This window comes from Suncus etruscus, chromosome 5, assembly GCF_024139225.1.
Source record: "Suncus etruscus isolate mSunEtr1 chromosome 5, mSunEtr1.pri.cur, whole genome shotgun sequence".
NCBI classification, from domain to species: Eukaryota; Metazoa; Chordata; class Mammalia; order Eulipotyphla; family Soricidae; genus Suncus; species Suncus etruscus.
In genome coordinates this window covers 129,722,608-129,737,491 of record NC_064852.1, presented here as the reverse complement: position 1 = coordinate 129,737,491, position 14,884 = coordinate 129,722,608, and the positions used below count along the sequence as shown (strand labels likewise).

General features: G+C 40.3%; 1 protein-coding gene and 1 pseudogene across 1 annotated transcript; one reads left to right on the top strand and one right to left on the bottom strand.

Annotated features, from left to right (window-relative positions):
- Positions 1 to 602: 602 nt before the first annotated feature.
- Positions 603 to 12,546, top strand: ASNSD1 (asparagine synthetase domain containing 1). Its single transcript, XM_049773205.1, has 6 exons — positions 603 to 737; positions 2,732 to 2,785; positions 4,709 to 4,784; positions 5,901 to 7,429; positions 8,286 to 8,467; positions 12,200 to 12,546. The coding sequence occupies exons 4-6, from the start codon at positions 5,993 to 5,995 to the stop codon at positions 12,483 to 12,485; spliced, it is 1,905 nt and encodes a 634-aa protein (XP_049629162.1). The 5' UTR covers positions 603 to 737; positions 2,732 to 2,785; positions 4,709 to 4,784; positions 5,901 to 5,992; the 3' UTR covers positions 12,486 to 12,546.
- LOC126008998 (60S ribosomal protein L36a-like) lies at positions 10,825 to 11,145 on the bottom strand (annotated as a pseudogene).
- Positions 12,547 to 14,884: the final 2,338 nt, after the last annotated feature.

The following is a 14,884-nucleotide window of genomic DNA, read 5'->3' as shown; positions in this document are numbered from 1 at the left end:
TTAAATTATAAGGCTATAATGCACACATACATTTTTTCTACTGCTATATTTTAATACTTTTATCATAAAAGATAGTGCAAATGTTGCATGGCCCACACTCATAATTCATTTTATAGTGTGAAGTAAAAAATTCTTCACTGGCTAGCATTCCATTTCGGTGGGCAACTGTTAATGTAAATAATAAATTAAAGGTCTTATTTAATGTGTCTAGTTTCAGTGCGAACGATGCATTTCTTTAATCTGCACGTGGCCTCAAGCCTTGGTCTATATGATAAACATAAAGTGGTATATTTTTTTTTTCCTTTCTATTTACCACTGGGTGGAGCATAAAATTCGCAACCTAGATCGGATCAGAGGAGCAGAGAGCACACACAAAACCTTTCTTTCCACCCTAGAACCGCTAGGGGGCGCAGTTCGGGTTCTCTTCTACAACCATCACTCGAGCCATTGTGCCGCCAGTGCAGAACTCGGACTACGCAGGCGTTCTGGGGGAGAGCGAGCGCGATACTATTGGTGGAATCACACACAGGAAGTAACCTTAGACCCCGGAACTGAAGCCACCGGGGCGCGTGCGCGTTGAGGCTCCAACGGGAGCCACGGAGCCTCGGCTTGTTAATATCATCCTTGCTCCTCCTGCGCCTGTCAACATGCCAGGCCGGGGAGTTCGCCTGCAGATCAACCTGGGCCAAGTGAACGCGTGCCTCTCACCCGTGCAAAAGGAAGATCTTAGCAACAAGGTGAGTGCACGAGCAGATCAGGCTCCCGAGAATGCTCCCCGAGCAAGGAGAACGGGCCTTGTCTTGGCAGAATATAATTAAAAAATTAAAAATAAATTAAATTAAAGAAAGATATTTGGGCTTTTTATTTTTCCTTTGTAGCACCAAAAGACTCCAGTTGAAGGGGGGGGGGCCCTAGGATTTTTCTCTCCAAGGTGAGATCTAGGTGACAGTGAGACAAGAGTTTCCTTGGGATGGCTAAAACTTTCATGTCAAGTTTTAGAAATAACGCGTCCCTGAGATCTGTCCCCAATATTCAGCATCTTACGTGTCAGTTGTCTGTGGTGCACCCAGAAAGTGGGAAGCACCCCTGACATCATCTGAGAACCCCCCTATTGTCCTTCTGAGCCTCCCCGAGAAGAGATCCTGCGGGAGACCTGTAGCTCCGGGGCCAGTCTGCTGTTTTTCATGCAAAGGGAAAGAGAGAAAAAGAGGGCAGGCCAAGGAACGGACCGCGGTTCTATCCCCCGGCGTCCCATATGGTCCCCCCAAGCCAGGGGCGATTTCTGAGCACATAGCTAGGAGTAACCCCTGAGCGTCAAACGGGTGTGGCCCAAAAACCAAAAAAAAAAAAAAAAAAAAAAGAGGGCAGGCTACATGTTGGCTGATGCAGGGTATCAAGCCCAGTCAGGCCTGGGGAACTGTCAGATAAGACGTACTCTCTCTTCCCATGCTTATTCTCCATTTCCTTCTTGCAGTATTTAGAGCTAGCGACTCTAATACTCTGTGTATAATTAATCCTAAAAACACTCGGGGCTGGAGCGTGATAGCACAGCGGGTAGGCCTTTTGCCTTGCTTGGTAAGAACTAGGTAGGACTTGATAGGACTAGGATGCTTAGGTAGGCATCCCATATGCTTCCCTGAGCCTGCCAGGAGCGATTTCTGAGCACAGAGCCAGGAGTAATCCCTGAGTGCCACCAGGTGTGGCCCAAAAACAAAACCCAGTGCATCTGGCCTCCCCTTCTGAAGGAGACAGGCCTTTTCAACCATCAGAGATGGGGATAGTTAATAGCCAGACTCTGTTTTTTTGCTTATGCCCAGTAGAGTGAAATGTTTCCCTGCCATTTGGTAAAATAAGTGGGAAGGCAGTGTCCAAATATTAAGCTGCAAGAAGTTCTGTACATTTTCTGTCTCGAAATTCAACTCTGCTTTACCTCAACTTGAGAGGCTTGGAAGCCCACCCCTTGGAGCAGAGTATTAACACAGCCTGTTCTGATCACTTTACAGCTTAAAGGGACCACACGGATCACTTCTTCAGCACCTTCCATTTCTCTCCCACAGGCCTCTGATAGAACAGAGGCGATCAAATGTGCTTTTAGAGACACCCTAGTGTCATTAGTCTGACATACACTTAAGGAAGAGAGAAAGAAGCACTTTCCACTGCAGCTACTAATAAAAAAAAAAATACCAATTTACCCAGTACTAGGAACAGCAGTCTGGTCTTTGAGATGCAACACGTGTAAATGCCAGGTGGAGAATGACATCCGTGCCATACTGCCCCAGGGAGGACATCTTATGTTCCTTGGCTCACTCTGGTTACTTGGCTGTACCATTTAGTGTATAAATTTGAAAACGTGTTGGTCTTAGGTAGGACTGAAGTTGCCCATGTCTTATTCAACCATTGGCTTTTATTTTTTTTAGGCTGGTATTGGTTGGAGCACAGTTGTTTAAGCTATAAATTTTGCTTTTATCTTTTACCTTTATTAGCCTTGTTTAGTAACTGTGACCTTTGCAAGAATGCTCGTTACCAGGAATTCCTGAACAGTATCAAGTTCAGTCATTTCTCCAGCTCTCTCCTCCCCTGTACCCTAATAGACTTCTTTTGAAAAAATTGTATAATCGTATATATATTGCCTATTTGGACAATGGTTTATGACAGACCCTTACCAGTGTCTCATGTTAAAGGCTCTTCATTTGAACATTGAGAAATAAGCTTTTATTCTTTATTTTAATAGATTAAAGAACAAAAAGTAGTCGTGGAAGAACTTTCTAATCTGAAGAAGAACCGGGTGAGTTGTTTGAGTAATTAGATAACTACATGGAAGGTGTGATCATATTATATTAACTATGTATTAAAGTTATAAGAATCACAGTGAAAGTTTGTGTCATATTTGCACTTAGAATGTCAAGATTTTAGTCTTATAGAATTTTTTTATTAGACAGCTAAAACTGACAGGGCAGTGGCCTCGGCACGGTGGCGATGTGGTGAATATCTATATATCTCTATCTATCTGAACCACAGAGTAGCTACACTGAAAGCATGAGACACAAACTGCAACAACCAAACTTAAAAATATATCTGTCGGGCTGGAGTGATAGCATAGTGGTAGGGCATGTGGCCTACCCGGGACAGATCCTGGTTCAATCCCAGGCATCCTATATGGTCCCTCAAGCCTGCCAGCAATTTGTGAGCACAGAGCCAGGAGTAGCCCCAGAGCACCGCTGGTGTGGCCCAAAGTCAACACAGAACTATATATATATTTGTTAGGGAGGCAGGCTCGGGGATGGGAGTGAAACTGGGGACATTGGTTGAGGGAAGCTGATGGAAAGAAGTTGATACTAGTGTTAGAACCTATATTGGAACATTGTAAACTTGAAACTCAGTTATTAGTAACTAAATTATGCTGCCTAAATAAAAAAGTTAAAAATTTTTGGCAGGGGACCACCCACAGAAGTGCAGGGGAGGCAACATATCCCCTATTCTATCTCACTAGATCTCAGCATCTTTTTTAGTTAACCTGAAAATGGAAGAATGTGCTAAATTATGTGACTCATGGTACTTTAAAGTAAAGATATTGTACTATGATATGTCAGAACTATAATAATGGTATTTTTTTAATTTTTTGTGTGTATTTGAAATAATTATAATGATATGGAGAGAAAAGAAGGAACTACTCAAATAAATGTGGATAATTGGGGTGGTGGTGGCTGAATTGTATCTCTTCCCCCAAATTTTAACCAGATCTTTTAAATATTTAACCTGGTCGATGTTAACATCCATTTTAATTTTAATAGATTTTAATATTTTAATAGATGAAAAGTCACTTTGTTATATGTGGTTATAATATCCAAATATACATTTCAAAGTTTAGGAAGAAATGATTATTCTTTAAGGCATTTTGAAGATTGGGAACCAACAGTTTTTACCATCATTTCTAGAACACTAAAAATTACTATAAACTTTCTAGAGGACAGATTGGCAGGATGTTATTAGTGCCTGGGAACTATATGTACAATATGTTGATTCAGTTGCATTTTAGAAATTAATACTTAGGAATTAGAAATCTTGGGAATGTGCGAAGATTTGGCAAAAAAAAAGGTTCATTCTTCTAAAAAATAAAAGAGTCTACTCAGGATTGGTTGATCGTACTGAAAAGTTGGTACCAAATGTTTACAGCTTGAGAACTTTTGAAATAAACCCTTGTTAGAGGGCTCACAATGATGCCTAGGAAGCTGGTGACATTTAGGTACCACTCCCCAATATGCTCAAGTAATCAGGATGCTGTGGGCCAATCCAGAGCTCTCAGGCACAAGTACACCCTGATTTTTTGTGCTGTTTCCCCATATTCCCCCTACCCTCTCAAATAAACTCTTTACAGTACTGGTAGGAACACTTCCTAGTAAGAAAACAAGTTCTCAATATATTTTTCACCAATAGCATATTATGAATCTATAATTATATGTTATATAACTATGTTATACTGGCTTTCATTCAAGAAAAATGGTATCATGAGATATCATCATTTGACTTGTGTTCAAGGTTGTAGTTTGTAGATGGGAAGCTAATGGGTGTGTTTTGTTTATGTGGCTCTGCTCAAATACTATTCTCTGTTCTATACATGTCCATGAAATTCAAGGATATGTGATAATGGTTTAGATGTTCATTGATATTTAGGTCAAAGCATGATGTGAACCTAAATTGTATTTTGCAGAAAGTGTATAGACAGCAACCAAACAGCAATATATTCTTTCTTGGAGACCGAGCAGAAATATTCTCTGAAAGCAAAAGTAAGTTGCTGTTTGTATAATATGGAAATAGTTTTTTTAGTCTTTCTGTATATTCATGATAGATGGTTCTTTAAGAAGATGAAAAAATAATAAAAAAAATAGAAGCCAGTCCACAGCAGCCAAATTATAATCCTATGAAGCCACTATGAAGCCATGAAAGGGCTTAGGGCTTGTCTCATGGGCAGAAAACCTGGTTTAGTCCCTGACTCTGATGGGCTTCCAGAACTCAAGAATGGAGGAGGGAAAGATAGACCCATGATATATAAAAATTTTTGTGTGTGCTTTGTTTTGTTTGAGTTTTAACATAAAATCTATTTCTAAGGTGGGGAGTGAGGGATTTTAAAATTATTTTGTCTGTATCTGAATGTTTTTATAGATAAACTTTGCATACTGAGACACCTGTTATTAAAACAGTATGGTAGTTTCATTTCATATAAGCTTTCCAAAGATGAAAGTGCAGTAACAATTTTTAATACTTAAAAGGTGCTAGCAAATAGTAATTCATAGTATGTGATTTTTAAGTATAAATAACTGTTTTACTGCTTCCTGCCTTTACTATTTTTTGTAGTGAATTATTTTAGGCCTTACAAGGTCTTGTGAGACTTAAATTACATATAAGGTGTGTGTAGCTCGTGTCTCAATCTAAATAGTTTTGTTAACAAACTAAAACTTTTTTTCTAAAAGATCAATAATCGGGGCTGTAGAGATAACGCCATGGGTGGGTCTCTTACCTGACACGTGGCCAGCTCCTATTTGATCCCTGGCACCTCATATGATCCCTTGAGCCCTGCCAGGAGTGATTTCTAAATACGAAACCAGGAATAAGCGCCAAGCATTGCCAGGTGTGTCTCAAACCCCCCCCCCCCCAAAAAAAAAACAAATATTCTCCCTGTCCCTAGGGCATCCCTCATGTGGTTCTACTACTAAGACACATTCTTCTAAAAAGTCCCATTCTTGATTAGAAACCTGTTGTGATTACTTTGACATTAGACAATGCATGTTTGCTTAAATAATTTTTGCGTTCTAAATAGCATCTGTTTTTAAGCCTTGGTCAAAGTCAGAGTTTTTAATTTAATTTTATGTGAATGTTATTTCTTCTCTTTCCCACCTTCATAGATGTATTGGATAATCTGCGAAAACAGTACCAAGAAGCAGAGACCCTAGAGAAGACCAAAATCCCAAAATAGTCAATTAGGTGTCAGGTCAAGATGTGTGGCATTGGCTGCTTGGTAAGCTTCTCTGTTGAGCATCTCAGCAAGGACTTGAAAGAAGGTTTGCTGTCTAATCTTAAACGAAGAGGCCCCGATTGTAGTAAACAGTTGTCAAGGTCGAACACGCACTACCAGTGTTTCTTTTCTGGCCATGTCCTCCACCTAAGAGGTGCTGTGACTGCCCAGCCTGTGGAAGATGAGAGAGGCGATATGTTCCTTTGGAATGGGGAAGTCTTTGGTGGGGTGCAGGTGGAAGCAGAAGAGAATGATACTCAAGTAATGTTTCATTTTCTTTCTGCATGTAAGAGCGACTCTGATATCACATCCCTCTTCTCGGAAGTCCGAGGCCCTTGGTCTTTCATATACTACCAGGCATCTAGGCACTGTTTATGGTTTGGTAGGGATTTCTTTGGTCGTCGTAGCTTGCTTTGGCATTTTAGTGATTTACATGGGAGCTTCTGCCTTGCTTCTGTTGGTGGCCAAATACCCGGTGGGACCCATCTATGGCAAGAAGTTCCAGCATCTGGAATTTTCAGAATTGATCTCATGTCTGCTTCTGTTTCTGGACATGTGGTTTTAAGATTGTGTCCCTGGAGGTCTGTTTCTGGGGCGCATGCTCTCAGAGACCAGAGTGGCACCATGGCTTATCTCAAAGCAGACTTGCCTCCCTGGGTCTCCGTGGAAGCAAATGAAGCTAGCCTATATCTTAGAGAACCTGTTGTCCCTTTAAATATGATGTCACCACAAGCCCAAGTTGCAGTTGATGGCAGTGGCCTTGCCAGTGGACCACCTACAAAAGAAACTCTTCAGGCTTTTCTTCGTGATGGACACACAAAGCAAGCTGTACAGCAATTCATTGAAGTCCTGAGTACCGCAGTCAAGAAACGTGTCTTGTGTTTACCGAGGGACAAAAATATGACACCTAGTGAAGTTTTCCAAGCCTCTGATAAGAAAGCAAATGTGGCCATCCTTTTCTCTGGGGGCATTGATTCCATGGTCCTTGCAGCCCTTGCAGACCGTCATATCCCTTTGGAGGAACCCATTGATCTTCTTAATGTGGCTTTCATGATGAGAGAGACTGCCAGTGACCAAAGAAAGGAGAAACAGAAAAACTGTAGCAAAAACTTTTCAGAATCTGCAAATGCTGCTGCTGCTAATCCTGAGAAACAATTTAATGTACCAGATCGCATCACAGGAAGAGCAGGACTAAAGGAACTACAAACTGTTAGTCCTTCTCGGATTTGGAATTTCATTGAAATTAATGTTTCTCTGGAAGAGCTGCAAGAGTTAAGAAGCTCTCGAATATGCCATTTGATCCAGCCTTTGGATACAGTTTTGGACGATAGTATTGGTTGTGCAGTCTGGTTTGCTTCAAGAGGTGCTGGTTGGCTGGTCACCCAGGATGAAGCGCAACCATATCAGAGCACCGCAAAGGTATGGCACAGTAGGTCCAAACAGAGAAATTTCCAAAGCCTAATTATGGCCTTTTGTATTTGGGTGGCAAGAATGCACACAGTGTATTTTAGTTGCATTCAGAGCCTATAAATAGTGAAGGCCACTTTTTATTTGTTTGGTTTGGGGCCACAGCAGTGGTCCTTAGACATTACTCCTGTTTCCATACTCAAGAGTTTCTTGTGGCAGGACCATATGGGAATCAAACTTGGGTCAGTCACATGCAAGGCAAGAGCTTCACCTGCTATACTATCTCTGGACTTTTTTGAAGCTGGACATACTTAGGGCTTGGGCCTTGTCTCTTAGGTAGAGAGTACTTGACTTGCATGTGTGAGGCCTTAGGATAGGTTTCCAGCACAGGTTTAAAAAAATGGGCATATTTTATTGTTCTATGAATTTATTTATAATTTGAGTTTTTTTCTGAAAATGTTCCCTGGGGCATTATAGTTGGTGTGATGTTTCCCAAGCACTTCTCAGGAGGTCTAGGAACCCATCAGTGAATCTCAGCCCAACAGGCTAGCAGTTCAGTGCCAGGGTCCAAGGGGACAGGGCTGCTCTCATTTGGTCTTGGTCTTTATGCCAGAGATGCCCAGGACAACCCAGCAGTGCTTGGGGGCCTCTGGGGATATACCCACAAGATTTGAGGAATCTGATGTTGACAATTGCTAATACTTAAGCTATACTATCTCCCATCCCAGGATTATAATGTTTATATGTTATTTTGCAGATTATTTATAGTCTGTATAATCATTTGTTTAGTGATTTCATTATAATTATTTTAATTAGCTGCTTGCCATATTATGGCCTCATAACATTTTTTTTTTTTGGTTCTTTCTAGGTGATTATTACTGGGATTGGTGCAGATGAGCAGCTGGCAGGCTATTCTCGCCATCGTGTCTGCTTTCAGACACGTGGGTTGGAAGCGTTGAACAAGGAAATCAAAATGGAAATTGGTCGAATTTCTTCTAGAAATCTTGGGCGTGATGACAGGGTTATCGGTGATCATGGAAAAGAAGCAAGGTAATCCTAATTTTTGGATGGTTGAGTAATTTTGGGAAATAGACTATGGAAGGAGGTTTTCGATTCTGTTTTCCTTGGATATCCTTCAATAAACAACAGTAAAAACAACTATATCAGTTGTTTGTTACAAACATAAATAAGCAAAATTCTGGTGTCCCAGAGAGGCACTTCTTTTCTTCTTTTCCAGAACTAATTTTTTTTTCTTTCTTTTGGTTTTTTGGGCCACACCTGGTGGTGCTCAGGGGTTACTCTTGACTCTGCACTCAGAAATCACTCCTGGCAGGCTAGAGGGACTATATGGAATGCCAGGAATCAAACTAGTCTGTCCTGGATTAGCTGTGTGTAAGTCAAATACCCTGCTACTTTGCTATCACTCTGGCCCCTCCAGAACTAATTTTTTTTTTTTTTTAGTTTTTTGGGCCACACCCGTTTGATGCTCAGGGGTTACTCCTGGCTAAGCGCTCAGAAATTTCCCCTGGCTTGAGGGGATCGAACCGTGGTCTTTCCTTGGCTAGCGTTTGCAAGGTAGACACCTTACCTCTAGTGCCATCTCACCTGCCCCCAGAACTAATTTTCTAAGAAATATCTACTCGGCGATTTTTCAAGAGGATACAATAACATGAACTTTTTTTTAAATATTACAACAGAGATACAGTAAATGTTCATTTTCCTTCCAAAAGGGGTATCAGCCCTTCTTCCAGGCTTTCTCTTCCCCTAACCTAGCTCTTGGTTTTCTTTCTAGACATTTCTGTAGGTATGGGTCCATGCAGGATTTTTATGCATAGATTCTAACTAGTCTTAAAAGAAATTGTTTTTAGGGCCAGATAGATAGTCCAGCAGATAGTCACTTGTCCTGCCTATGAGTCATTTGGGTTTGAGCCGCACCATCACAACACCAGGAATGAACAACACCAGGAATGACCCCTGAGCACAGATTCAGGAGTAAGACCCAAGCACTGCTGGGTGTGGCCAAAATAAAAGAATATTATTATTTGTTCCCTCATGACTCTACCTCTTCCCTTTGTTGTTGTTGCAGTGGCCAGAGATTACTCTGACACCTGGTTGTAGTGCTCCTCGTGGTGTGCTCTCCTTTTGAGTGCTCCCACACTTGCTTACCGAGGGTCACATATTTAATTGAGGTGCTCATGCTGTGGTCAGGGTGTTGTCAAGGTTCACCCTTCTTGCGAATGGCACCTGCACATCTTATTTAGTCAAAGTAGCTCACGTTATGCTTATGATGTGAGGATTATGCTCAATACAGGGAACAATAGGGATTTGAACTCAGTCACTATACTTCTTCCCGGGTAGGCACTAAATCCACTGTACCACTTACTAGTTTCTATGGCATTTCCAGTACTGGAGCTCCTGGTTTATGCTTTTTTTTTTGTTGTTGGGAAAGGGTATGTATTAGACACACCCAATGATGCTCAGGGGTTACTCCTGGCTCTGAGTTTAGGAAACACTACTAAGTGTCACTCACAAGTATTGGCTCCTGAATTCTGAACCGGCTTGCATAAAAGGGAAGTACCCTACTTGCTGTAGAATCTCTGGTTGCATGTTGCAGGTGACCTGAAAACTTCAAGACCATTTGAGATGTATGATCTTTCTTAACTCAGGTTTAATTTTTACCCAAACTTATTTCTGATGTATTGAACTTGTGCTTGAGTGTAGCTTTTAAAGCACCACTTAGTTATAAAAGTCAGAAATCGGGGTCAGAGAGATAGTATAGTAGCTAGGGCATACAGTCAACCCAGATTCTATCCTCAGTATCCCGGATGATCCCCTGAGCTCACCAGGAATATTCTTGAACACTGCCAGGTGTGTTTAAAAAATAAAAAACAGAAAAACAGAAGCAGAAGTCTGCCCCAGGTTTTGTTGTTGTTGTTTTTTAATTAGTTGGTATGATTACAAAGATATACATACAACTACTTGTCAAATAAACTGAATAGAAAATGGAATATAATTTGCCTAATCCAAGACCATGTTGTTTCTGCTTCAATCTTTTGTTTACACTGAACCATGCTATTTCTTTTCTTTTCTTTTTCTTTCTTTTTTTTTTTTTGAAGGTCGGGGAAGCACTAGCACCTGTTGGTGCTGTCCAGCTCAGCACAGTCCAGTCCCCCAAACCTTATTGTTATCAACCTCCAAGCATTAAATAGCCCCTGACCACTAGTCACTAAATATGACCCAAAACAGACACAAATTTTTTCATTGAAAAAGAACAGAACTTTTAGGGAAATAGGGAAGAAAAAAAAAATTAGTTTTATTATTTTTTTTTCACTCAAGGGGAACTTTATTCATGATACATTCCCCTCCTCAAATATCAACTCTTGATCTGTCTTCATAATAAAAGATGTTTAAAACTGGATCACTTGTCCCTTTCTTTTTATCTCCCCCAGTTCAAAATTCTTGCATCTCTTAATGGCCAGCATTCTCTTAGATCTGCAGTTGGGCTTAACACACTCAAGCCTCAGCACAATCTTCTTTGTGGTTTTTGCCTTTTTCTGGAAAATTGGCTTAGTCTGCCCTCCATAGCCACTCTGTTTCCGATCATAACGCCACTTTCCCTGGGCATACAGAGAATCCTTGCCTTTCTTTTACTGTGTGACTTTGTGGGGCTGATGCTTCCCACATTTCTTACAAAATGTCTAGCGGGTTTTTGGTACGTTCATCATGCTTGCTAGAGCAGAAGCCGCGAGGACAGTTTTATTATTTTTTAATCTAACCAGTTGCTCACCATTAAAATGCATCTAAACATCTTTGATCCCATGAAATTTTAACCAAGAGTAAATTTTTCTTAAGGTCAGGATTGTAGATTAATTCTGTATAGGTTTATATCCTGAAATTGTAATTTCTTCAGACTTAATAAAGAGCAAATTCAGATTGAATAATTAAACCTTTTTTTTCAAGGCATCCCTAAAAATATCTTGTGAAACAATTTCTTTCTTGACACCATAGGCTCATTTTATTTATTTGTTTTATGGAAGTTCTATCTTAAAAGACTTTGAAATACAGATACTCCTCGCTAACGACCTACCTGTTTAGCGACCGCTCGCACTTACGACCATCTCTTCACCGTTTTTCCATCTTGTACACTCTACAGTACAGTACTGTGGTTTTTGGTGCTTGAATGTTCCTACTTTACTAACTTTATGTTCTGTAATACATTGCAGTACTGTATGTAAATTACACAACCTATGCAAATTAAAACAAGTAGAAGTTTTCAGTTTGATCTTTCTCGTTATTTTACTTATTCAGAATACTGTATTGTCAAGTACTATGCATATACTATACTACTATATACAGTACATGCAGTTTCTCATTTAACGACCAATTCGCTTAACAACCAAATGGAACTTGGTCATTAAGCAAGGAGTATCTGTACTTTTTGGGGGGGTGGGATTAAATTTGAATTGTATAGTTACATAAATAATTGGGATGTTTTTAATTGAGAAAGGTAGTACTTTAGAAAAATGTTTTTCACTATAAATTTTAATTATATTGAAATTTTTATATTTTTTGGGGGGTTTTGGCCCACACCAGGTGACACTCAGGGGTTACTCCTGGCTATGTGCTCAGAAATCACTCCTGGCTTGGGATGCTGGGGGATCGAACCATGGTTTGTCCTACATCAGCGCATGCAAGGCAAATGCCCTACTGCTAGTGCCACCACTCTGGTCCCTTATTGAACATTTTTAAAAAGTTAACCGTATTTATATTTATCTATTTTAGATTTCCATTCTTGGATGAAAATGTTGTTTCCTTCCTAAATTCTCTACCAATCTGGGAAAAAGCAAACTTGACTCTCCCCCGCGGACTCGGTGAAAAGCTGCTTCTGCGCCTTGCAGCCTTGGAACTTGGATTAACCGCCTCTGCTCTTCTGCCTAAACGGGCCATGCAGTTTGGATCCAGAATTGCAAAAATGGAAAAGAAAAATGAAAAGTCATCCGACAAATGTGGAAGACTCCAACTCGTTCCCTTAGAAAATCTTTCTCTTGGAAAGGAAATCATCCAGTGATTTGTTAGCTGGCCATTTACTACATGATAACGAAATAAAATGTTGCTGCTTTACTCTGGCATGATGGGGTCATCTTAAAATTTATTTACATTCAGATTCCATCCCCAATATCTCATATGGTCCCCCAATTCCTTCTAGGAGTGATTCCTGAGAACAGAGCTAGGAGAAAGCCCTAAGCCAGTGGTCTCAAATTCAATTTACCTGGGGGCCGCAAGAGGCAAAGTTGGGGTGAGGCAGGGCCGCATAAGGGATTTTGCTTACCGATTATTCGCAATAAAAAAATCGCATTAGTAAGAAAAAAATCGCATTAAACATTTGCGTACCCCAAATGGAACTGCTTGGGGTATGCGAATGTTTAATGCGATTTTTTCTTACTAATGCGATTTTTATTGCGATATTTGAAGGCGGCCACAGGCCACAAAATGTTGTATGGAGGGCCGCAAATGGCCCACGGGCCACGAGTTTGCAACCCCTACCCTAAGCACTGCCAGTGTGTGGGGGAGGAAAGTTTCTTCGGTCAATTTTTCTTTACTTTGTGCTTTCTATAGTTAATTTAGTCAAATTGGATCTGGGAAAGATTCTACTTAAAGAAAAATTTGGATATTTTAACCCATGATACTAACATTTTTTGAACTTGTACATAGCAGAGTAAACAACAAACACTTTTACTCACTTTTTCACAGTTTCATCAAGTGGAACTTAGTATTCTTGGAGTTGTCAGGGCCTGACTGGTCTCCACTGGGCCCTGCTGACCCAGGATGTTTGGAAAGCTTATGGTAGTTCGCTTGAGGTGCACACTTGGAATAATGCCTGCATACTTGTGTGGCATTTTTTTTAGGCAGCTGATTTTTCTACTCTGAAAACTTGAAGATTTTAAGCATTTTCCTGCTCCACAAATTTTCCACTTTTTTTTTTTTTTTTTTGGTTTTTGGGTCACACCCGGCGGTGCTCAGGGGTTATTCCTGGCTCCATGCTCAGAAATTGCTCCTGGCAGGCATGGGGGACCATATGGGACGCCGGGATTCGAACTGATGACCTTCTGCATGAAAGGCAAACGCCTTACCTCCATGCTATCTCTCCGGCCCCAAATTTTCCACATTTTTTAAATCTCATTCTCAGCAACATCCTTACATTTTTCACAGAAATTAAAAACATCACACCAAGATTTTCTCCTTTTTTTGCACTTTGCCACACCCAAGTTTTTGACTACCCAACCTTTTTTATGAAAACACGTATTCAGCCATTACCTCCTTTCGGAAGACTCGTCTTTTATCTAGCATTCCTGCTATTTTCATTCTAGATGTAGCAAATTAAAATATGCACCCCTGATCCTTCCTCTTTATTACCATCTCTTGGCTCCCTTCTGTTCAGCATTTCACCTTTTCACCCCTTAACTCCTCTCCAGCCTGATCATTCCCATTCAGCTGTAAGCACCATGACAAAGTCACTGTTTAGGATCTATCGCAGTTTGGGTTGACACCCTTCCTGGATCCAGACATCCTTCTAATCATGATGAAAATGAAATTTTAGAATGGTAAGGGCAATATTCAAATCAAATTTAGGTATTTCCTATAAAGCTTGATTCTTTGTACAAGATATAAACTTCAGGTATCTTCATCTTGCATTCTAGATGGTATTGGAAATAGAAGTTTGTCCGGCAGCCTAAAGTTGCATACAACTTAATTTTATAATCTAGCTCAGTAATAAAAATTATCATGTGCCAGGCCTTACCTGTTCTATTATCTTTACATGTCATTAGATGAATTTTTGTAATGAACCACCAGTAAGTTTGTTTTTAGTCTCCAAGGTCAGAGTTATTTATGTCCTCTCCCATAATCTCCAATGAAGTATGTAATCCTGCATACAACATACAAAGTGACACTTTTCCAAGGTTTAAGAAAAAAATAGTTGGATTATTTGGGTACCTAAGCATAAAACTACACATTGTTTATACTCCACAAGTACAAACCTTGATAGCAAATACCTTAAGACAGTGTTGACAAGCCTTGCCTGGTCTAACGATCAAGAACTATTTTTCATCGCTTCCACTGCAGCTAAGGATCATGAGGTTAATGCAAGAAAAATTCTATGTCTAGTCTCCCAACTCTTCAACAATGGTTCATAAAAGAGAAAGTTTCAATTCTCGTCCTTTTGGCTGACCCCTTATTCTTCAAATGATTCTCTGCTTCTGAGACTGATCATGGCTTCCTTACAGTTTTCTTTGAAACTCTTTGTTCCTTGAGATTTTCCTTTCCACCTGATCTCCAAGTACTTTTTTGGTCTCCATCCTGTTTTGTCCCTACTATTTTTCTCTTTTCTGGGTGATTTCAGCTACTCCCTTGGCTCCAGTTATCCTAATCATGCCCAAATACAAATATCTAACGCAGATGTCTCGAAGG